This window comes from Aethalodelphis obliquidens, unplaced genomic scaffold (genome assembly GCF_003676395.1).
Source record: "Aethalodelphis obliquidens isolate GAN/ISIS:26980383/991018 unplaced genomic scaffold, ASM367639v1 scaffold6, whole genome shotgun sequence".
In the NCBI taxonomy this organism is placed as follows: domain Eukaryota; kingdom Metazoa; phylum Chordata; class Mammalia; order Artiodactyla; family Delphinidae; genus Aethalodelphis; species Aethalodelphis obliquidens.
The window spans coordinates 56,535,261-56,559,636 of NW_020837950.1; the positions used below are offsets into that span (position 1 = coordinate 56,535,261).

The following is a 24,376-nucleotide window of genomic DNA, read 5'->3' on the forward strand; positions in this document are numbered from 1 at the left end:
GAAGAGGGCTTCCCTGGTGGCGCAGTGGTTGAGAATCTGCCTGCTAATGCAGGGGACATGGGTTCGAGCCCTGGTCTGGGAGGATCCCACATGCCGAGGAGCAACTAGGCCCATGAGCCACAGCTACTGAGCCTGCGCGTCTGGAGCCTATGCTCCACAACAAGAGAGGTCGCGATAGTGAGAGGCCTGTGCACCGTGATGAAGAGTGGCTCCCGCTTGCCACAACTAGAGAAAGCCCTCGCACAGAAACGAAGACCAAACACAGCAAAAATAAATAATAAATAAGTTACTAAACTCCTACCCCCAACATCTTCTTTAAAAAAAAAAAAAAGGGCAGAAGACCTACATAGACATTTCACCAAGGAAGACATACAGATATCCAAGAGACACACGAAAAGATGCTCAACATCACTAATTATGAGAGAAATGCAAATCAAAACTACAATGTAGTATCACCTCACACCGGTCAGAATGGCCATCATCAAGAAGTCTACACATTATAAATGCTGGAAAGGGTGTGGTAAAAAGGGAATCCTCCTACACTGTTGGTGGGAATGTGAATTGATACAACCACTATGGAAAACAGTAGGGAGGGTCCTTAAAAAACTAAAAATAGAACTACCATATGACCCAGCAATCCCACGACTGGGCATATACCCTGAGAAAACCGTAATTCAAAAAGAGACACGCACCACAATGTTCACTGCAGCACTATTTACAATAGCCAGGACATGGAACCAACCTAAATGTCCATCGACAGATGCATGGATAAAGAAGATGTGGCACATATATACAATGGAATATTACTCAGCCATAAAAAGAAACGAAACTGAGTTATTTGTAGTAAGGTGGACAGACCTAGAGTCTGTCATACAGAGTGAAGTAAGTCAGAAAGAGAAAAACAAATACCGTATGCTAATGCATATATATGGAATCTAAAAAAAAAAAAAAAAAAAAAGGTACTGATGAACCTAGTTGCAGGGCAGGAATAAAGAGGTAGACATAGAGAATGGACTTGATGACATGAGGTAGGAGGGCGAAGCTGGGGCGAAGTGAGAGTGGCATCAACATATATACACTACCGAATGTAAAATAGTTGGCTGGTGGGAAGCAGCAGCATAGCATAGGGAGATCGGCTTGGTGCTTTGCGACCACCTAGAGGGGTGGGATAGGGAGGATGGGAGGGAGGCTCAAGAGGGAGGGGACATGGGGACACGTGTATGCATATGGCTGATTCGCTTTGTTGTGCAACAGAAACTAACAAAGTATTGTGAAGCAATTATACTCCAATAAATATCTAATAAAAAAAACATAATCTAGAACATTCCCTTTTGTAGAATCTCTTCTACAGACTTTCAGTATATATCAAGCAAAATGCTTAAAAACAATGTTTGAGTGAAACTTGGAATAGTGAATTAACAAATTTAGAATTATATTTTTTATTACTTTGTTGAAATAAAGTGACATTTAGACTGAATGCTTTTCTATTCTCTTCAAACAGAATTTGAAGTTTTAAATTTGCTCTACATGAGTTCTGTCAAAAAATAATTCATTTTAGGTACAAGGAAATAAATCTTTTCAAATACCACATAATGAATCTTTTCAACGGGAGTAGATATCAGTGAGATTTATTTTCTTCTTTTTATTTTCCCACATTTTCCAAAAATTTTACAATAAATATGTGTAGCTTTTATATTAGAAAAGTATGTAATGGAATAACAAATAAAATTATACTAAGGCCAGATCTCCAGAAGGACAAGATGTGTGTTGATGGATGTAGAGGGAATGTGGCGCATACAAAAGGGAAACCCCCCCCCCACAAAATTTTCCTACCATTTTCTTTCAACTACTTACCTTGAATTATATTGCTAGTCACATTTGTGTAGCTCACACCTAAGTGTGAAAAGCTGCAATAATATCTGAAAAGCAGAATCATCACTTTTTCTGTGATCTGATACCACAACACTAAATTAAAAAGATTAACTCAGCATACAGAAAATAATTCAAGGAATCTATGCCTAGAATCATCCTCTTAGGTGGATAACGGGAGGCAAGAACCTGCTGAAAAACAGTCTGACTTGGACCCGATCTACGAAATCTCCTTTTGCCCCAGATTTAATAGGTAGAACCATCCAAAATGCACGGCAGACTGTAACAATTAAATTTAAAAAATGTTCCACGATTAATGTATAGGTTTTATAAAAATAAGTAATTCTGCTTGACTGGAGATGATGTCCAGAAAAAAAGTTCACTCATAAAAAAACAAAAAAATCTATTAAAGCAAATCACTCTGCTGTCCTTATTATTTCTGGGTTGACCTCATGTCTATGGCTCACCATTTTGAATACTGTGGATTTCACTTGTGGATTTCAGGTACAGCCGTTTTTGTCACAAATAAAATGACTTTAGTCATTCATTTAAAATTTTATATTAGCCTTTTGACTTTCAGTCTAAAGAGACACACAAAAGGCTTCCCTGGTGGCGCAGTGGTTAAGAATCCGCCTGCCAATGCAGGGGGCACAGGTTCGAGCCCTGGTCCGGGAAGATCCCACATGCCGCGAAGCAACTAAGCCCGTGTGCCACAACTACTGGAGCCCGTGCGCCTAGAGCCCGTGCTCCACAATAAGAGAAGCCACCGCAATGAGAAGCCCGCACACCACAGCGAAGAGTAGCCCCCGCTTGCCGCAACTAGAGAAAAGCCCACACATGGCAACAAAGACCCAATGCAGCCAAAAATAAAATAAATTTAAATACAATAAATTTTTTTAAAAAGTGATATACAAATGTTTGGGCCAATAAACAGTGCATGCAAAACTAATACTATTTCTATATTTTCTATATTGGGTGCCACCATACAATCAACTACAAAAGAGGAAGAATTTGGAAGGGAGACGATCACACCACATCCCTCCTTCAACAAAAGAGAAGTCTTGTGTACTACTTAACGCTTATCCAGAACACAGAGCAGCACCGTAATTACAGCTCTCTGATCTAGTATATACCCATCCTCAGAGCGAATTTATCACAGCTCCGTGGTGAGAAAGGAAAATCATCAGGTCGTTTCTGAACGACGCTCCCAGTCCCTCGTGGTTTTAAATCCGCTGGGCGAGACTGATTCGGGAGCAAACTACGGAAGGTGCCTGGTGGCAGCCTGGAAGCGGAAGAGCGCGCAGGGCAGCCGGGGTGGAGCGCACAGCTTACCTTGAACTCCTTCTCTATGTTGGCCAGCTTGGCCAGCTCGTTGCTGAGCTCCAGGGCGGTGAGCACGGGGTCCTCGCTGGACAAGGACAGATACGCTGGGCTGGCCAGCCCCTTGTAGGCATTGATCCTCGAGCGCGAGTGGCTGAAGGAGTCGTGCCTCTGCTTCTCCGTGCAGTCCCCGCACTTGCAGAAATAGTCGTGCGGCCGCTCGATCCTGGCGCCCTTCATCAGCAGCATGTGCACCACCTCGTACTTCTGGCAGTGCGCCGCCAGGATGATGGGGGTGATGTCGGGGGAGAAGCGCGTGCCGTCCTCGTCGTAGGCGTAGAAGTCGTCGTCCTGCAGCTCCTGCTCACAGGGGCTCAGGGTGAGGCGCTTGCTGGCCGCGAAACCCGGGTGGTTGAGGATGGCCTCCACGATGCGCACGTAGCCCTTGCTGATGGCGAGCAGCAGGGCGTCGCCGATGCGCGCCAGGTTCTCCTTCTTGAGCAGCAGCTCAGTCACCTCCAGGTGCTCATTGCCCACCGCCAGCTGCAGCGCGTTCTGGCCCATGTAGTCCACGCAGTTGACGTTCAGCGTCCTGGATTCCTCCAGCATCTTGCGCACCACAGGGATGTTACCGTACTCGGCGGCGTCGAGGAAGCGCTCCTCCTCGGCGGTGAGGCTGGTGCCCCGATCGTTGAACATGAAGGCCGGACCCCGGACAGCCTGGCGCCGGCCCTTCTCGCGCATCACTGTCTTGCGCCTCAGGGAAGGGCTTTCCTCCATTGACCTAATCAGCAACAGCAAGAAGAAGAAGAAAAAGAAAAAAAACCCAGATGTATAATATTAGGGCATATTGCTTCCTCCCAGATGTCGGGCCATTTCTGGAGTATACAGCAGCCACCGCGCACATCTGTGGCCCGAGGACAGCCAGGTCCGTTGCTGACACCCGCCTGAAATTTACACCTGTACCTAACACGGGGTGCTAGAACCCACAGAGGGGCCGGAAGCCCTTCAGAACAAGAGTTCCTGTTCCATAGAAAATGACATTCACAAGGAATAATAATATAAACGATTTCCAGACACCCCGCGTCTCCCTTGCGACCCTGGCAAAGATGGGACTCATCATACCTTGTGGAAATAACCTTACTACTGCTCTTAAAAGCCTTGAAAATAGGGGCGAGCAGGTACCTGGCACCAAAGCACTAGGCTTGAAGGCTAAAGAAATTAAAATTTTCAAGAATTAGGCCAGAACAATCCTCTCAAGTCACTGCATATTTTTAACTAAATAAAATCATTGACACACACACACACAAAGCCCAGTATTTAGGCCAAGTATTATCTTTCAGGATCTTAGATTTGCTATTTTTTTTCTCTTAAGGGTATCCCACTCCACTCCCACACCCCTCCAAAAAACTTACAAGATTCATTTTTTTCAGTAACACAGACAAGATTTAGCAATTATAAAATGAGAATATCAATCTAGATTTATTTTTTTGAAAATAACTGTGTCTTTGTAATGAGTTGTTTAATTACCAATATTATATAGTTACCTCTTTGAACTAAAAGGATATGGTATGATTTATGGTTTAAAAATCACTAGTATTACTTTATGAATAAAGCAACAACCATTGACAAAATAGCATTCACATAGTCAGGGGTTGAAAACTAACTAGAGAGGCACTGTCCTCCGCGGGGCACCTGGAGGTGGGCATTAGGGAGCATCTCTAGCAGGTGAACTCAGAGGCGGGTAGCAGTGTCCACTCAGTTCTCAGTTCTGTGGGCCCCAAATTAAGAAAGGATCACTGAAGCCACTGGCAGAGGTTTCCCAGATAGAGACCAAGGAAATGTGGCCAGGCAAACCTACAGAGGTAAGGAAACCAAAGAAATCCCCCGACAAGCTTGTAAACTTGTCCAAGGGCAGAGGGTGCTGTGACTGGCCCCCCATTCTAACGACTCAACTAGTGTCAGGTGATCAACTTTAAAAAATTAAATATAGTATTTATATATACACACACATTTATATGAATATACTTATATATACACATATGTACACACACATGTATCTATGTGTAGGAATTTCTAGAAAGCAATACAAGAAGCCTTTCATTGTATTTATACCTGGGGCTCTGGGGAGTGGAACTGAGGAGCACAGGGGAAGGGAGATTCTTACTTTTCACTTACAGCTTTTACACATTTTGAATAGTTTTAACCATAGTTTGAATATTTTTATTAAAAATAAAATTTGTTTAAATTTTAAAAAATCTTAATCCCTTAGTTGACAAATTTTTTTAAATATAGGTACATACTACATTATACATAACCATTACACTATAATCTTTCTGAAGCTAAATAAATGCCATGTGTTTGACTATTATTAGTAGGTGTGGTGTGTAGAATAGTGTGCGGAGTGAGGTGTGTAAAGTGTGTGGTGTGTGTGTGTGGGAAACAAGGAGGTGCAAGGCTGGTTGGGGGCGTGTGTTTTTTTTGTGTTTTTTTGTGTTGTGTGTGTGTGTCTTTGTTTGTAGAATGATGATTTTTTAGGTGGACAAGAACTGGGAAATAGCATTCACTGAACTGCATAGAAGAGACCTTTGTTTCAAGATCAAACTCTATGACAAGGGTCTTTTTAAAAATCTTAAAAATACTGTCATTGTAATAAATTGACATACTTATTACATTAGTAGTACTGACTTCATTAGCTTAAATATTACTATTAAGCTAAAAACCGGTACTCTTCAAATGGCTAGAACTTCCATATTGTATAAATGATGAATTTTGTGCTTACCATTGATAATATATTGACATTATTTACGACTACAGAATATGTATGCAGAATATGTAAGTCTGCAGAATTCCAGTCTATCTCAGACGGGTAATCTTTGGGGAAATAAACTCATTATTCAAGTGTCACATCTTAATGGAATAGGGCTTTTTATCTAATGATTGCTACCTACAAAGAAAATAACTCATAAAAACCCTACCTTTTCTCCCAAAAGAGAGTGATCTGAAAATACCAGAAAGTGATTCTTTCATAAATTTTTTCTTTGCATTTCTTAGTATTTTAAAGATTTTTTTCTTAGTATCTCTTCTTCTTTTGGAACCTATACCTACGTTTTGTGTATTTGAGCTGAAATGTGGGGTTTTAGTACTATACAACACAAGTGACATGAGCCCTTTTGATTTTGTCTTTAAAAGATTCTAACACTGAGTTAAGTGTGAAGTAAGTTTTTTCAGTTAGAACAAGTTATACTGCTATTTCAAAATAAAAGTACTGACTTAGTGCTACTTGTCTTCATGGTGAATCCACATAAGAAATGTCCTTTTTTTTTTTTTAACTTTCCTTACAGTATTAAGATAAGCTTCATGAATCTGGACTGATAAAATGGTATGAGCCACACAATCAGTTCATCCACAATGCATTAGCATGGCCTCAATCTCGGCTGGTCTTGACAATGCATCTCCTCTGGCATGAGAAATAAGGAAAGAGTGAGGGTGAATGGGAGAGGATGCCTAACCTTAGTAATGCTAACACTAAAATCACTTTGCCAGACATTTTCTTACCTTTAGATCCTCACCCAGTGGGTCAACTCATTCAGCACTGCAAGGGTGCATTGGACAGTAAAAGCATTGGAGAACCACTGACCTAAATCAGTTGCCCTACAAGCACAGTGTGCAAGCTCCTTCATGGCTGATATGGATGGCTGGTAATATCTGATTGCTATGGACTGCACTCTGTACCACCACAAATCCATATGTTGAAGCCCTAATCTCCAATATGGTATGTGGAGGTGAGGACTTTGGGAGGTAATCAGGGTTAGATAAGGTTATGAGTGTAGAGCCCTCATGGTGGAATCAGTGCCCTTGTAAGAGGAGAAAACAGAGAGCTTGCTCTCCCTACCCTCCCACCACCCCCTCCCTGTGAGGACACAGTGAGATGGCAGCCGTCTGCAATCCAGGAAGAGAGCACTCACCAGAACCTGACCATACTGGTACCATGACCTCAGACTTCTGGCTTCCAGAACTGTGAGAAAATATGTTTCTGTTGTTTAAGCCATCCAGTCTGTGGTACTTAGGCGTGACAGCCCAAGCTGAGTAAGACACTGACCATACATCTTAAGGCAAAAGAAAATGTTTTCGTGCTTTATGAAACAAACTTTGGATTCCTAGTACTTGTCCAAACACTTAAGCGGATAAAAAGTTCTTCCCGAGAAATATTTTTGTGCACCCAAAGGCAATCCTTTGCTCCATTCTATTCAGAGGCAAAAATATAAGCAATGCTCCTCAGTTTTCGTAACTTTGCCGTCCACTCATCTGACTTCTAACAGTGTGACTTGAGGCCCACCTGCCTCAAGATCACTTGGAATACCTGTTAAAATTCAGATTTCTGGGCCCCATTCTAGATGCACTAAATCACTCTCAGGGGTGGGGCCCTGGAATATATATTTTAAATGAGCATCCTTTGCAATTCCCGCACACACTGATGGTTGCAAACCTCCAGTATAAAAACGGCGATATCCTGGATCAATGACCCCAGGCTCAGAGGCCTGTAAACACTTGTCACACTGGCCCTGCCAAAAGCAAAGTTGGAATAACATGTTTGAGCAGTGCAGGCTAAGAGACAAGCAGCCTTACATTCACTTAGGTTCCCTACCCTTTATTACCACTTAAAATTTGATCTTCAGGACGCTATTCACCTGAATCACAGTAAATGAGAAGCCTGTAAAATGCCTTCACCAGTGACCATTTAAGGTCATGCTCTTTCTTTTACCAAGGATTGATATTTTTAAAGGGTTACTATGTTTCCTTCCAAACTGCCTTTAAAGGGTTAAAGAGGTTTTCCATTATAGTATCTATTGTACCTTTTATGAGGATTCAAGTGCTAAAATCATCCTAGAATTGTGTATCAAGAAGCCTGTCTCTCCAGATGAGTTTGCTTCCCTTGATCTAATAATATGAACTGTATACCCTTGTCTTTTTTTGTGGCCCAGGGTACCCAGGAATTTAGCTTAGATCTAAAAATGCTCAATTACCATCAGTATCCTAACCCAGGTTTCTGGCACAGTCTTTCTCCTTCTCCTAAATCATTTCTGACATAGATTTTAAATCAGTTATCCTGTGTTCCATGTGTCTTAAACCTATTTTATGGTTATCTAAATTCTTTTCTGAAAAGCAGAGTATTAATAAATACCCCCTCATTTAGGCCACCCCTGCCCACATTCCTGGATGGTAAGGTCATGCTTTATTTGTCATTACCCAATGCCCCACAGGGAGTAGATACTCAATAAATATCTATTCAACTGAGTATTCAAATCTCTTCCTGGGCCCTATCCTCTCCCTTGGCTTCAGCTCCCACATGTACAACTATCTGTCCTCTGGTCATTCTAAAATGCCCCAACTCACGTTCTCCCTTAAACCAGCTCCCCTCCTAACATTTGCATCTCAGGCTAGATATTCAGGCTTAGCAATTGCAAGGTCATCTGTGACTCACTGTCTTGATCCTGTCAGTCACAAAGTTCTGAAGCTTCTCCTTTGGAATGTTGCCTGTACCTGACCTTTCCTTCCAATTCTCATTGCCAACGCTATCCTCCAGATCTTTACCTCGTTGTGGCTGCATTATTAGAACAGCTCTCCGGCAGAGATGGCACAAGGGAAGGCAACGAAACTTTACTGAGTTCCTGGTATATGTGTCTGTTTCTCATGCACTCTCATATTTAATTCTCGTAACATTGCTAGGAAGCAGGTATTATTTTCTGTTTCATAAATAAGAAAACTGAGCTCAAAGGAAATTGCCCAAGGTAATACACAGAGTAAAATGCAGAACTGGGATTCAGCCTAGGGTCTGTCTGACTCCTATGCTTCCTGGCATTTCGTGCTGCTCCTGATTTCCTCTTTGTATCCCCACAGACATCCCCAGCACCTTGCACTTCTTAAATTCGGCTTTTACTGTCACACTTCTCTCTCTTTTTTTTTTTGTGGTACGTGAGCCTCTCACTGTTGTGGCCTCTCCCGTTGCGGAGCACAGGCTCCGGACGCGCAGGCTCAGTGGCCATGGCTCACGGGCCCAGCCGCTCCGTGGCATGTGGGATCTTCCCGGACCGGGGCACAAACCCGTGTCCCCTGCATCAGCAGGCGGACTCTCAACCACTGCGCCACCAGGGAAGCCCCACACTTCTCTTAAAACCAAACCAAAACCAAAACCAAAACCAACTAGGTCCTCCAGCTGATTTTCAGGGATGCTGACAGCCTGCCCCCCCATCCCTAACCAACCTTCTCCTCCCTGCGCTTCAGATTCATTCTTCACTGTCTTATAAACATATTATTCTGCTTATTTCTGTACTGTAAAGGGTACAGGTATAAAATATCCTATACCATCAAGGATATTTTTTTGAAAAATTAGCAAGGTGCTTTTCGATTTTGCCTTTCCAAATACCAGATCTTGACCCTGGTTAATTCAGGGACATCTTGCTTCAGCCTTGGGGTGTGGGAGGGATGCAGTATAGAGTTGCATGAGTTTAGGGGGAAATAAATTTTAGAGGAGGAGTGCACATAGAGAGATCAAGGAATTTTTAGTGGTTTTTTTTTTTTTTTTTGCAAGAAAAATGGGGTTTTGTAAGCAGAATTTGGGAAAAGGGAAATTGTCTTGGGGAAGAATTTGCTTAGTTCCTTTATTTCTCTAATTAATTCCAAAAGAACCTGATCGCTGAGTGCTCTCGTCACACAGACAAGATAATTCTCCCACTTTTGACACCAAAGCAATGGTGCTTACTGTCCTGGGAGAAGAAAGAAATAGCAGAAAGGAAGTAAAAGTCAAGATGTGGATTTAGTAAGGTGAGGAACTACTGAGGGTAGGGGGATTCTTGCCCTGCTTGTTTGATTTGGAGATCTGGAACAGTCCTGCCTGGTTAAGTAGGGAATGGTCTGGGCTTTCTCAAGCCACCCTCAGCTTCCATGTAGTGTGGACCCTGCAATGAGAGCCAGGGAGCCTGCACCCAGACTAAGGATGACCAGCTGTGAGCTGGATAGAGGATGTTGCAGGCACCCAGCTTTGTAGCCCCCAGGAGCTGAGCTGAAACCACATATGCCAGCGAGCACATCTGGGTGACAAAGTCACGTCAGCCAAGATCAAGTTACTGCCACTGACAAGCAGCACCCAGCAGACAATGAAGACTGCCCAGAGACCACAAGAGTCAGAGAATAGCACCCTTTCCTCCCTCCAGGGGACACATAAGTTCCCCTCCCCCAATGCCCAAATGCTACAGAGAAGAGCAGGGGAACCAGCAGCTTTCCAAGAGCCTGAGCAATTTTATCCAAGTGAGACAGTATTTCTTAAAAAGGAAACTTACTTTATATTATCAAACTAAGATGAGTGAAATTGGCCTCACAGCATCCCTCCACAGTGCCCTGAACCGGGGGTGGACATGCGGACCAGAAAGAGACTCCAACCCCTTATGGAGATTGCAGAGAGGAATCAGTAAGCAAAGGTCCCTTATACACCGGCTCGCAGCACAGGGAGACACTGTTCTAGTTGACTAGATCCCTGCGATAATGCAGGTCAAGGATTCCCTTCTTATTAACCCACATAATTGCTTAATTGCTTAATTAACTTAATTGCTTAATTTACTGATTGCTTAATTCACTTGCTGAATGAGAATGAATGTCTGTTTAGCAAGCAAAAAACAAAACAGAAGTTTAAAAATTAATTTAAACCACAGATTGAACATTTGGTCAACTTTTCTCCCCACTAGTCAGCAGGTAGGAGGCTCAGGGGAAAGGTCTGTTATGAGAGCTACATGCTGCCCATACAAGTTGTTCTGGTTTCTTGTTCCTGCTACACCTGCCTCTGGGATGTTCCTTTTGTTTCTATCCCTGGGCATACTCTTATTCTTGCCCTCTGCCAATTCAAATCCTTCCTACCTTCTGTGGCCCAGCTTACATTACACCTCTGGAAACAGAGGGTAAGGCTTCACATGGTAATAACTAGAAGACCTGCAAGGTTCCGTTCATTCTGAAATGTTGTCTTCTGAGAACCTTTCTGAAACCATTCCTGACCACTTCAGCCTGACCTTTTGCAATATTGCTAGTCTGCCCATAAATCTATACACTTTTTTTCCCTCTCCTTGATTCTGTCTCCTTGATTATTGTCTCCTATGATATTCATGTCTCCTAAATCTGGTTGAGAATAAATGCCCCATGCTTCCTATCTTATTTTTCATACTTCTTAGCCACCTCTATAGTGCCTAATATAGTGCAGTATATGTTCAAAAATACTTGTCAATTGATGCTAATTCTACAGATAAAGTGACTCAGTCAGAATGTTAACGTCCTTAAGGTCACTGAAAGGAAGAGAATTAGAAAGTGAGAGCTCAGAGATTCTCTCCTAGAGTCTCTCTACTTTACCATGCTGTCTCTAGGGAACAAGAAAAATGAATAACAAGTTGCAAATCAAAATAGCACTATTAAAATATAGGCTGAGCTTATGTATTGGAATACTTTGGTTCTATAATCACAAGCTCCGTAGCACTCAGCAACAAATGGACATTATTAAAGAAGTCCCCTCAAATCTTTTATTGAAGTGAGGTGAAGAATTCAGCAGCTACTCAATCTATCTAGCAAGCCAGCCAGCAGCGAGGCAAAGTAAACACCACCAACAATGTGAGCCAAAGCAGTAAGAATAACAGTCAAATTGCTTTGACTAATCAGTTCACCACACTGAAGGAGGCGCATGTGCCCACCGGCTAGGATCCGGTCCGTCCTTCTGTGAAGGGCAAGCAAAGCAGGAGGAGCCGCGGAAGATAAGTAGCGAGAAAGGCACAGAGGAGGGGGAGAACGTGTTGGAGAGCCACCACCGCATTAGCTACCGCATTAGGGTTGGTGATAATCGGAAGTGGTAATGAAGGTGGGAAGCAGCAGGCACCTGACGGAGGACAAGAAAGTCAGAGATGAAAAGTCAAAAAAGAGACAAACCCCACAGTCCCCCAGGGAAGCAGGCACCTGTCAGTCAGTGTGGTCGCCTCTGGAGACATCTGGAGACATCTGGAGACATCTGACACTATGCCTACGTGTGAGTGTGCTCGGAATGAGGAGAGGGCATCTGACAGCCTCGATAATGTCACGTTTTGAAAAATCTCTCATATGTGTATTTGTGGAGGGGAAGCAGTAGAGTGGCGGGGCACTCTGAGCTTGAGGAGCGCCGACGGGCACCAGCGTGCAAGGCTAGAGAGCGGCAGCCCAATCAGTCCGACTGTCTGGTGTACCGGGGACAGCGCTCTGGGTAGCGCCGCTTTCCACACCACCTGCTGCTGAGCCTGTCTCTACCATCACCACGCACAGTCCGACAACACGCTGTCACGACCGCGGCCACAGCAGCAAGACAAGGCACTCCGCTTCAGAAACAGGAACGCATCACTTTCATGCCTAAAGAGTCCCACCCCAGAAAACGGTTAGAATGTAGAGATTCCAGAACTTCTAAGTCTGGGGAGGGATTTGGATCTCCACAGTAATTAATTTCCTGAGAGTTTCTGTTGGCCAGGGTTACATTCAGAATTCTCCATGCATCATTTTCATAAATCTATTAGACATCTGCTAATTTTGATATATGCCCTAATGACTCAGTCGGAGACAAGAAGCCGTTGTTGGAGGGAAGCTCCTGTCTCTGCTCTTCATCGCTTTCCCCGTCATCCCTCTCAGGAAAGTTCTGGAGACCCTTTAGCAGCTAAGACCAGAAAAGCAAAAAAGCTTTTAAGAGTGCGTTGTTCCCTCTAAAAGTCCACTGGGAGCAGAGGTGAGGACCCCTAACCACTGCCTGCATGAGTTCTTGGTGATGCTTCTTAAACGTACGTGCCCAGAAAAGCGTTTAGGTAAATGCCTTCTAGAACTTAGATGTTTCTGTTTCCAGGAACTGCATTTTGTGTGTAACTCCATTGAGCTGACTTATTATGGTTTTGTGAGTAACTGCTTTCATGCCAGTCTCCTCAATAATACTGTAACATACTTAAGAGCAGAGACTGTCTGTCTATATCTCTATATGCCTGGCTGTTAGTACGTGGCTGATCAATATCTATCTCTTGGAGGCACAGATGTGTGTGTGCTTAAAGCGTTAAGACTGAAGACCTAGGGAACAGATACTTTTCCCCTTCAGATTCAAGCATACCCTTGGTCACATAAAATAATGTGTGGAAGTAGTGGTGGAGGGGAATTTGGAGTAATTCTTCTATAAAAAAGAATGTCATGAATACATTAATATAAGTTAATTATCAGGAATTAAAGTAATATAAACAATCATTCTTCTTTCAAAACAGATTTCTGCTTAATCACATTCAATTCTTAGTTACACCACAAAATAACTGACGAATCTTACAGCTTGTGATTTTGATCTTACATAAAGTTACATTTTGTCAGGATAATCTGAGGGCAAATGGAGGATACGTCTTAGAATTTATAAGCTTTTAGAGTTAATAATTAAGCTTGTCTTCAAAAACAAACTTATTTATTAAACTCAGTACTTTCTAAAACTAATTTTTATTATTTCAGGAAGATTAGTGACAATGAAATTAGAAATGAAGTACAAATTCAGTCTATAATTGATCAAGAACTTGAGATAAAATGAACTCAATAATAAAATCAAAAACCTCTACTGACCCAAGAGAAGTTCCTATTCGGCTATTTAAACATATTAGTCACTATCAATTAGATATATATTAACTTCTAATGTTATTAAAAGCAAAAGGATCTGGTTTTCTATCATTGTCATCCATATCTGAAGTCAAAAGCCTGAGGTTTTTAGATTCTTGTTCCCATCTCATCACCCTGCAACCTATTTTTCAACAGAGAACCTATATGCATCAGTCCTATTTGACAAAATGTATTTAGAAATGCAAAACTGGTGTAAAATATTTAGTAATGTCATGCTCTTTCCTTAACATGTCATGCACTTGTGGACATTTAAATCTCATTTTTTAAAAAAAGGCCTAGGGCCAAATTCATATAGTCACCTATTATTTGAATAGTGCAAAAAAAAGAGGGGCGTTTTCTTTTGAATAGGGGAAATTTTCTGACTAGATAAGTGTAGACAAATACCCCTGACCTAGATAATAAATTAAAGACAAAATGCTATAACAATCCTAATTATTCTCATAAAGTCACTGCTGAGCCCCTTATGCACAAGTGTGAATTTGGCACCCATAGCGCCCAACTCCAGACCTTCTATCTGGGGCCAGATTCCTCTGTGTACACCCTGAACAGGCCACTCTTCTGGCTCCCCTGTCAGACTGATAACTACGTAGTGTTGATTGCCTGAAGGGGGCTATATCAATCCTGAGCCAGGAAGTTGAAAGTATTCCTTCCTATGGAGAGCAGAGAGCTCTGCAAAAACAGTTGTCTTCCTCCCATTACATTTCCTGTGAAGTTTTATAAGGAGAAAACATGAACAGACAGACGTTTGCTATCCTAGCACAGTAATGAAAAATTCCTAAAGTTCTAACCTACTCTTCAGATGTTGTCCAGGATCCATTTACCTCTTTGATATTAAGAGAAAACCATAAATGATATTTGGCAGGGGTCAATTGTTCCTTGAGATATTCTTATCTCCACCCACCCCCCCCCGCCCAATTCTTTTTTTTTTTTTTTTCCGGTACGTGGGCCTCTCACTGTTGTGGCCTCTCCCGTTGTGGAGCACAGGCTCCAGACGTGCAGGCTCAGCGGCCATGGCTCACGGGCCCAGCCGCTCCGCGGCATGTGGGATCTTCCCGGACCGGGGCACGAACCCGTGTCCCTTGCATCGGCAGGCGGACTCTTAACCACTGCGCCACCAGGGAAGCCCCCCTCCCAACCCCACCCAATTCTTAATCCTCCTACTTAGTTTAAAACTTTCTCAAGTTGATCTGCCATCAGTAGTCAAATTGAAATGATGAATTAATTGAATCTCATAAATGAGTTAATACTAATTATTAGTTTCCTGTGTTGCTCCTCCTAGGAGTAAGTGCATCTAAAATCTCTTTGAGGAAGAGAGAAATGCTTAACCCAAACTCGGCCACAGTGTAAACATTACAGTCAAAGGAAACTGGAGATTTCACAAGGCCTGGGGCTGCTGTGAATTCAATGTCAACCTTCAGCTTCAGTTTCTCAACTGGACTAGATGAAATCCTTTTCGACTCAAACATTCTATTCTTCATCATATTCTACATCAGTTAAATTTAGGAAGTGTGATTCTAAGATGATTTTAGTTGGGGGAATTCAGATGATCCTCAAATCACACTGTACAGATTACTATCTACTTCATTTGCCTAATAAGATCAGTCATAATTAAGAATAGTCTTCCTTCTGCAACCTTGGTTCTGTTAATAATACTGTCTTCATCTGGGCTTAAATGAATATCTAAAACACAATTGTAAGCATGTTTGGTTTCAAGATGATGGAATAAAGGCCTTTCTCACCCCTTCACCTCTCAAAAATTACCCCCTAAACAACACAGAAAACAAAGAACACAAATTTCATCTTCCATGAAACCAGAAGTATTTGTAACTGCACTCCACAATATATGAAAAGGAGATAAGTTGGAAGAATGGTGAATGATTTAACAGAGAGAAGGAAGGTCTAACCAGAGTGCCTGTAACAAAAAATAAGCTGATCCACCCAATACCGGAAAAGACTTGGAAACTAAGGGCAAAAGAAATCTCAGAAAGCAGAGACAAGGCAGGAGCCTAAAATGGAGGAATCCGCTGAAATTTTGTGTAAGTGGTGTGTAGTAACCCTCCCCCTAGATTGCTAACCTCCAGCTGATATGATCAAGTGACAACCCTCCCACATCCCTATAAGAAATATAGGATACGAAATCTCTGGAGAAATAGAAACAGAGATTCTCTAAATGCGGGGATACCAGGCCCAGGGGAGGGTAGGAACTAAGAATGGGGGGAACCCTGGCCAGTTCCAGAATACTAGCAGCCAGGTTTATTATCTCCCAACCCCTACTCCCTTGTGACATTAAAAAAAAAAAAAAAAGATACTGCATCTCTGAAATAAGAAAGAATGCTATAACAAAGGAATACTCATAAGACAAAAAGAGCTCTTAGAGATTAAAAATATAATAGATAAAATGGAAAAAAATTCAGTGAAAGAGTTGGGAAATATAGCCAAGGAAATATCTCAGAAAGAACAGAAAAGACAATCACTGGAAAACAGGATAGAAGAGATACAAAAACTAGGGGATCAGCCCAGGAGATCCAAAGTCCAAATAATAGATTTCCAGAAAGAAAGAAGAAATATGAAAATAACAGGTAGGAAATAATAAAAGAAATAATACAAGAAAACCTCCCAGAACCAAAGGGCATAATCTCCAAATACTGAAAGGGTTTACCAAGTATCCAGTTCACTGAATGAAAAAAAAGACCCATATCAAGGCATATCATCTAGACATTTCAGAACAACACTAATTATGAGATCATTCTAAAAGCTTCCTGAAGAAAAAAAAAATTAAAAACCACAAACAAAGGAAGTCAGAGGGTTTTGGAAGGGATGTCTTCAGGAAAACACACACAGTAAGAGACTGTAAAAGGTTTTGCTAAAGAGGCAAGAACAAGATGGAACACATATTTACTCCATGAAAAACAACTAATTATAAAAGAAAAGAAATGCAATCATACTATACTACTTGACTCAGCAGTGAATAATAGTTACATGATCATAATAATGAAGACTTTAAGTAAGATATTAACCACAAATTGTACCAAACCATGTGATGGAGGATGGGGGAGAATAAAAGGTATAAGTGAGTGAAAATTGTTTCCTGAGAATACTGATGACATCTAAAAACATGAATAACAAGATAGCTATACCTGAAGGAGTTTTAAGTGGAATGAAATGGAGGGGACAAGCAGAAAAAAGAAAATCAGGGAACTGCTATGGGTTTGCTGTTGTTCTTATAAGCCACATTTTTTAGTATTAAGTTTTAAAACTATATTCCTGCATTATTTTGAAACTATATAAAATAATTTACAACAAACCAACAAAAATGACAACTCTCTATTGTACATAGTGAAATTACTACTCTACAGGATAAACTAAAAATACAATTCAAAGTTTCAGATTATTAAAGGTCTCAAGTCTAATGCCATGCTGTACTATTCTTGAAAATTATAACTATGGAGAAACCTGCCTCTTCCTTAATAATGCTAGTTTGACTTCAGTCCTTAAAGTCCAAATTCCTATCCCTGGAGATTCAACAGTGACTTGGCAAATCTCTGACTTCCACTCCAGCGGTGGAAGGGAAGTGCTACTTCCAGCACTTCTGAAACACAAGCCAACATGCACAGCACTGCTCTCAATCCCACAGCCAAGCTAAACCTAGACTGGAACATTTTCACAGGCCAGTACCATAGAAACTAACATCCAAGTAGACAATTTGGGTTACGAGGCATTGTGTACTCATCTTCAGATCCCCTATCATACAAAGTTGAGCATCAGAAGCTCTATTATTTTTTTAAATCTTCTAATCACTCTGTGGATTTATTTTATATAACTTTCAAAATAAAAATTGAATATATTTATGGTATATAATATGATGATTTGATATACATATACAGTTGACCCTTGAACAACACGGGTTTGAACTGTGCAAGTCCATTTGTACACATATTTTTTTAACAAGTATATTGGAAAAAGTTTTGGAGATTTGTGACAATTTGAAAAAACTCACAGGCAAACTCTGTAGCCTGGAAATATTGAAAAAACTAAGAAAAATTTAGGTATGTCATTAATGCCTAAGATATATGTAGATACTAGTCTATCATTACATAGGCATAAGGTGAGTGACATTTAATTATAATGTTTAAATAATTAAATAATATATTTTAAATATATTTAATAATAGCAATAATGTTAGTTTTCTTACTGCTTTGTAACTTTGCTTTCAAAGAATTACATTACCATATAGTATGCGTCTCTCTCTCTCTCTTTCAATTGGAGAAGACGTGTGTCAGCCTATCATCACAGGTAAGTGGTTTTAAAAAAACATAATTATGTTTCCAATACTGTATTATGAATATGGCATGGTAATAATACCATATGCCACAAGAATTTTATAACGGTTCATTCGTTATTTATAGGCTACTGTGAAGCAGCCATATTGATTACACCAGGCTACCATAAAGCAATCATATTGCTGCTTCTTCGTTATCAATGCATGAATCATTATACCTGCAAATAAATATGAATTTCTTTTTCACATAATTTTTGATGTCTAGTGTTAGTATCAATAATACATATAATGTCTGCAGTGTTTTGTATCATATAAGACAATATCGTTGTAGGTACTGACAGATGATTCATTTTGTAAACAGATGACATAAGCATGGTATCAATAGATACAGTACAATACTGTAAATGTATTTTCTTTTCCTTATGCTTTTCTTAATAACATTTTCTTGCTCTTACTCTATTGAAGAATACAATTATAAAATATGTACATATAACATACAAAATCTGCGTTAATCAACTGTTTATGTTATCGGCAAGGCTCTGGTCAACAGTAGGCTATTAGTAGTTAAGTTTTAGGAGGAGTCAAAAGTTATACATGGATTTTAGACTGTGCGGGGAGTCGGCACCCCTAACCTCTGGGTTATTCAAGAGTCAACTGTACATAGTGAAGTGATTACTGCAGGCAAGGTAATTAACATATCCAGCTCCTCACATAGTTACATTGTGTGTGTGTGTGAGGAAGAAACCTGAAATCTACCCTCTTAGCAAATAGTCCAAATATGGAAACAACCTAAGTGTCATAGACCCATGAATGTTAAAAGAAACTGTGGTATATATATATATATATATATATACAATGTAATATCAATATTATTCAGCCTCTACAAAGGAGATCCTGAGATTTGTGACAACATGGACGAACCTGGAAGACATTAGGCTAAATGAAATAAGCCAGACACAGAAAGAAAAAAACTGCATGATCTCACTTATAAGTGGAATCTAAAAAAGTCAAATACATAGAAGGAGAGAGTAGAACTGTAGTTACCAGGGGCTGGGAGGTGGGGAAACTGGGGAGATGTTGGTCAAAGGGTACAAAGTTGAAGTTATGTAGGATGCATAAGTCTAGAGATCTAATGTAGAGTATGAGGACTATAGTTAATAAGACTATATTGAATACAGAAGCTCTATTATTGATTTACTAAATAATCTTTAGAAATTGACTTAACTTCACTGTGTATCTATTTCCTCATTTGCCAAATGGGAAAACCTGCTTTAAAGAGGTGTGATTCAAGTTAATTCATTTAAATGACAGCATGAGGTATAATATAAACACAAATTACTGCTTTAATTATGACAAATTTTTGGCAGCACTTCCTCAAGAAAAACTAAACAGAATCCTCTCTCTTTTTTTTTTAAGTACGTTTATTATAATTTTTTTTTTTTGGCTGAGAGACTTGCGGGATCTTAGTTCCCCAGACCAGGGACTGAAGCCAGGCCACGGCAGTGAAAGCACTGAGTACTAACCACTGGACCACCAGGGAGTTCCCCAGAATCCTCTCTTCTAGAAGCCTTTCTCTCTTAAAGATAACACTGCTGAGAAATCTAATGACTTCTTGCATGTATGTTAATGAGTAAGGATTGAGTCTTCTTACTAAAAGTAAGACGAAACACGAAGTTTTCCCCTTTACTTACCAAATATTTGCCAACTATGGGTCAATTCTTCCCTTTTCTTGAACCTCTTCTCTCTAGGCAGCCTTGTCTTAGTACCACCTACTCCTTCGTCTTTTTCCGTGTCTTCTGCTTCCTACTCTTTCTTTCTGCCCCTCTAAACAAAAAAGTTCCCCTCAGAAAACTAGCTCAGGCTCCCTTTGTTTCTCTCTTCGCACTCCCTCCTTGGGTAATATCATGAACTCACACAGCTCTATAACAATTCCCATTAGACGCTCAAATTCTCCCAAGCTTTAAATGTGCATCTTCCTGCTTGACACTTCTATCAAAATTATCTGAAAACTCAGATTCTACTCTGTTTGTTCTTTTCTTTTCAACAATGACATCACGATCTTAGTCATCTCCATCAAAATCACCAAGTCATCTCTGACCCTGCTTTCTCTTTAAACCCCTGATGGACAGTTAGCTGCAAATTCCCATAGATTCTTTGTGTATTCTCTTTTCCTATCTCTCCCCATTCCATCCCACCAGTCCTACACGATTACAGATCCTAATCTCAGCCTGGAAAGCTACAATAGCCCCCTAATTTATTTATTCACATTCTGCCAATTGCCACTTCAATCCATCCTGTTCTCAGAGTGGCTTTTATCAAACTGTTGCCGCTTTGAAACAATCAGTGGCTCCCTATTGCCTCCCCTTGACATACAAGATCCTATACATTAATGCCCCAAATAAGCTATGTTTCAGTAAAACTCAATTAATATTCCCTGGACATGCCTGGCATTTTGGAAGTGGGAGGGCTTGAATTAATTGCCCATCCTGTCTCTGCCTCCTATCCTATTTACTTTTTAAGGCTCATAAAGGTTTTCTCGATTTCTCCACAACCTTGTGTTGTCTATTTCTTCTTTGCACTTGACTCATCAGAGCTCTATTCTGTGTGTATGTATTTAAGCACTTATTTTACTCTAACTTACAGCATAATTGTTCATACGTAGTTTCATTTCCATCTCTCCCTTATGAGATTTTAAACTCCTTGAGTGCAGTAAAGTTGGCGTACTCATCTTTGTGGCTTACTGTACCTAGTCTGCACTTTGCACATGTAAACGCTGAAGAAATGCCTTTGAATTAAAACTCATAAGAACTGCCTTCAAATGCTTTTGGAGTTCATCAGACATATTTAATAACTGAAAACTTCGAGAATGAGTTAATCTTGCCAGTGACGTACTACTTGGTCCTAGATTTGCAAACAATTGGGAAAAAAGAAGTTTTGTTTTGAATCAATGGTTGGATAAAGAGTTCTATTAAAGGATTAAAAAAAAAGTCTTCTTAGTGATATAGTAGATGACACTTTTCCTCCTAAGTCAGTCTGTTTAAAATTCCCAGATGTAATACTGGAGCATGGAGCAGTGAAATGAGCAACAGGGTTATGCTAAGGAATCCTTTTGGTAAAAGTGGGATTCTACCCTCGGCATTCTGCTGGATGTTAAATTCGGCTATTCTATTCTGCCTACTGAAAATGACCCTGGGGCTTTGGTAGACTGGGTATCCTTCTCCAATTCCATTCTGGGGCTGCATGCTTACTTTTTGAGCTATTAAACTGTGGCCATATTCTACTCAAAGGTGGAATAAAGAGCTAATCTCTGCTACAGATATCAAGTTAGTCTCTGCCGTTACCAAGTGACAGGCCTCAAAGAAACAAGAAGAGTTTGCTGCTCTACCTCTAGAAGGAACCTTTATTAATGGATATCGCCTTCAAATGACTGGGTCTTTTCAGCCAGCTGTATTTACTTTACAAAATAAGTACACTACAACATTTACCTGTTGAATTATGTAAAGTCAGAAGATAGATAGGAAAGATGTTCTCTTACGAGTTAGACATCGAGGCTACATTAGAATTTGTCCCAGTGCTTTGTGTAATTGACCTCAAGCTTCAAAAAGCAAAGTGTGTAATCTCTGCTCCCCCCCCCCCCGCACGTTCTCAGATAAGAGTGCTCTGGTGTCCCATTTATTGTGGATTTACGATAAAAGGAAAAAAAAAAACTAAAGAATCAAGAAGTTGAGCTGGGTTATAAAAACCAAATTGGCAAAAGGAAAAATGGACAACGTCTTAAAACCTTAGGGAGGCGGGGAAGCGAGCTGGCCGCGCTTTAATCCGAAAGGACCTACTTTCCCTCCATTTCCTGGGCCATTTCCAATCCAGGCTAAACTTCAGCAATAAGTGAACCACACTGGGAAGCGTCGCTCGTTTTAAATCAGAAACCTTCCCTAGACGACCTACTCCCAGCCAATGATCTGCGTTTTTAATAGACAAGTCCGGCCGAGCCAGGTGCGGGCTCTGACCAGCCGAGCAGTGCGCGACCCGACCGGTTCGAGGTCGTCCCAGAAACCTCGCACCCCGCCTGTGGGCAGCTTGCGGACAGCAGGGGGCGCTGCGGAACCTCCGTCCCTTCCCGGGAGAACCCCTTCCCCGGCCCAGGCGGTTAGTCCAGCCCGTCACGACTGGCCCCAAGTTCTCTACCTCCTAAAAAAGACGCCCAAGGTACGTGACAAAAGAAACAGCACGCTCCCTATAAAACGTCCTTATCCTCTCTGAGTCTCGCGGCTGGTTAAAGGCTGTTTCCAAGATCTAGCAATTAAGAAAAGTTGTTCTTTCTCACACATTAAAGCGCGGGCCTCTACCTTTCTTTAAAAAAGAAACAGCTACTGACCCTGAGCCGCCTGGGAACCACAACTAAGTACCTCAAAGCGGTGCCGGCGGCCGCCCCGCGGCCGCTCTCTCCCCGGGAGACCCGCTGGGGCTTCGGCTCCAGTTTACCCCCAAACTGTGACTGGACCGTCGGGAAAAGAGGTGACAGGGCAAACCTTCACCCCACACTCTGTATCGCACACCGCCCCCTCCCTTCTCCCCACGCCCGACGGCCGGGAGCGTCGGAGGGGACTGAGGCTCCCAGGGTGGCTTCACGCTGAACGCCGGGAGGAAGCCGGGGTTCGAGCTCGCGCCGGTGTCTAAGCACCCTTCCCCTTCTTTGACCTCCCGGGGTAAGCTCCGGGACCCCGGGGTCTATCTTCCGCGAGGTCCCCTGACCACAGGCAGGGGCACGCCGGTCCTCGGTTGCTGGAGAGCAGGCGTCTGCTTACTGGAAAGCGTGCCTGGCGTCCGTTGTGTCAGTCCGCGGGGCTGTTCCGTGCGCTCGAGCCGGGACGGACACCCCGGCCACGCCTTCGGCACCCCCAAGTCCTCTACAGAACAGCACCAAGGGTGCGAGACCCCGCCCTAGGTCTATCGTACACCCGAGCCGCCCCGCATAGGACTGCGGTGGAGGGTGGGCTCTGAGGGTCCGGGGCACATCGCGAGGCGGCTGTGGGCGCGCCTTCCCGCACCCCGCCAGGCGCGGTCCTCCCGAGGCGCGGGCCGCGGGCCGGCCGGGTACTCACATGTCGGGCCCCGGCGGGAAGGGCGGCAGGCAGTAGTCGTGCGGTTCCCGCTGCAAGGGCGCCAAGCGCGGCTCGAGCCCCCCGTTGACGCCCCTCCAGCCCCGTCGGCGGCGCTGCGGCTCCGCGCCTTCGTCCTCGCCCTCCTCCTCCTCCTCCGGCGCGGGGAAGGTCACCCTCGCTTGCTCCTTGCACTTGCTGACCTTGGTGGACATCGCGCCGGCCGCGGTCCGAGCGCGGGGATGCCGGCCGGCGGCCTCCTTCTCCACCGCCGCCGCCGCGCGGTCTCCCCGCGGCGCCCCTTCCCTACCTTCCGCGGCTCCTGCAGTCCCGGGCAGCCCCGGGCGTGGAGGCAGGAAGAGGGAACGGCGCGGCCCGAGACCGAGCAGTTAGAGGCGGGAACCAAAGCCGTGTCGCCGCCGCCGCCGCCGCCCACCATCAAACCGTGGGGGAAGCCGCCACGCCCGTGGCTGTGAGGAGGAAGCCCGGGGCCGAGCGGGCCGCTGGTACTGGGAAACGCTCTCCCGCCCCGCGGCGGCGGCGACGGCGATGCCCCCTCCGTGCCCGTCTCCTGTTTCCGACAGCATCACTTGCTAGGACAGTACAGTTACTCAGGGTGAAGGAGAGAGAGAGAGGGAGGAAGGGAGGAAGGGAGGGAGGGGGAGGGAGGAAGGGAAGGAGGGAGGGAGAAGAGGGGAAGAATCAATTCCTTATCAGACAGTGAGAGCTGGAGAGGAAATCAGACAGACCAGCAGGTAGGGAGTAAGGAATCAGAGAAACTTCCCTCCCCAATTTCCCCTTTCTCTTCCAAAAGAGCCTTTCTCCACTTAGAGATACAAGTTTCCCAAGGAAGGGAAAAGGAAGTCGTCTGGCTTGTTCATTTTCCTGCAGTTGTATTTACCCTGTTCAACTTTATATTTGTTTCAACAAGCACCGTTGCTTCGTTGTGTTACTTACTCTAAGACTTCGTTGAACCTACAGAGGTTTAAGTCCATTTCCCCAAGTGCCAAGAATGGTAATGTTTTAATCGTGCGTGATGCTTCAGGGGTTTTTTTGTTTGTTTGTTTTAAATGAATTTCAAAACATCTAACAAGATTTATATACTTTCCAAGAAATATTT

General features: G+C 42.8%; 1 protein-coding gene across 4 annotated transcripts in view; it reads right to left on the reverse strand.

Annotated features, from left to right (window-relative positions):
- TRPC3 (transient receptor potential cation channel subfamily C member 3) overlaps positions 1–23,858 on the reverse strand; it is an 81,517-nt gene extending 57,659 nt beyond the window's left edge. For all 4 annotated transcript variants that reach the window (XM_027103633.1, XM_027103632.1, XM_027103631.1 and 1 more), the window contains exons 1-2: positions 23,260–23,858; positions 3,202–3,973 (exon numbers count right to left, since the gene is read on the reverse strand). In XM_027103633.1, the coding sequence (XP_026959434.1) occupies positions 3,202–3,973; positions 23,260–23,471 (984 nt within the window). In that variant the 5' untranslated portion in view covers positions 23,472–23,858. The remainder of the gene's footprint in view (positions 1–3,201; positions 3,974–23,259) is intronic.
- Between the last annotated feature and the right edge of the window lie 518 nt (positions 23,859–24,376).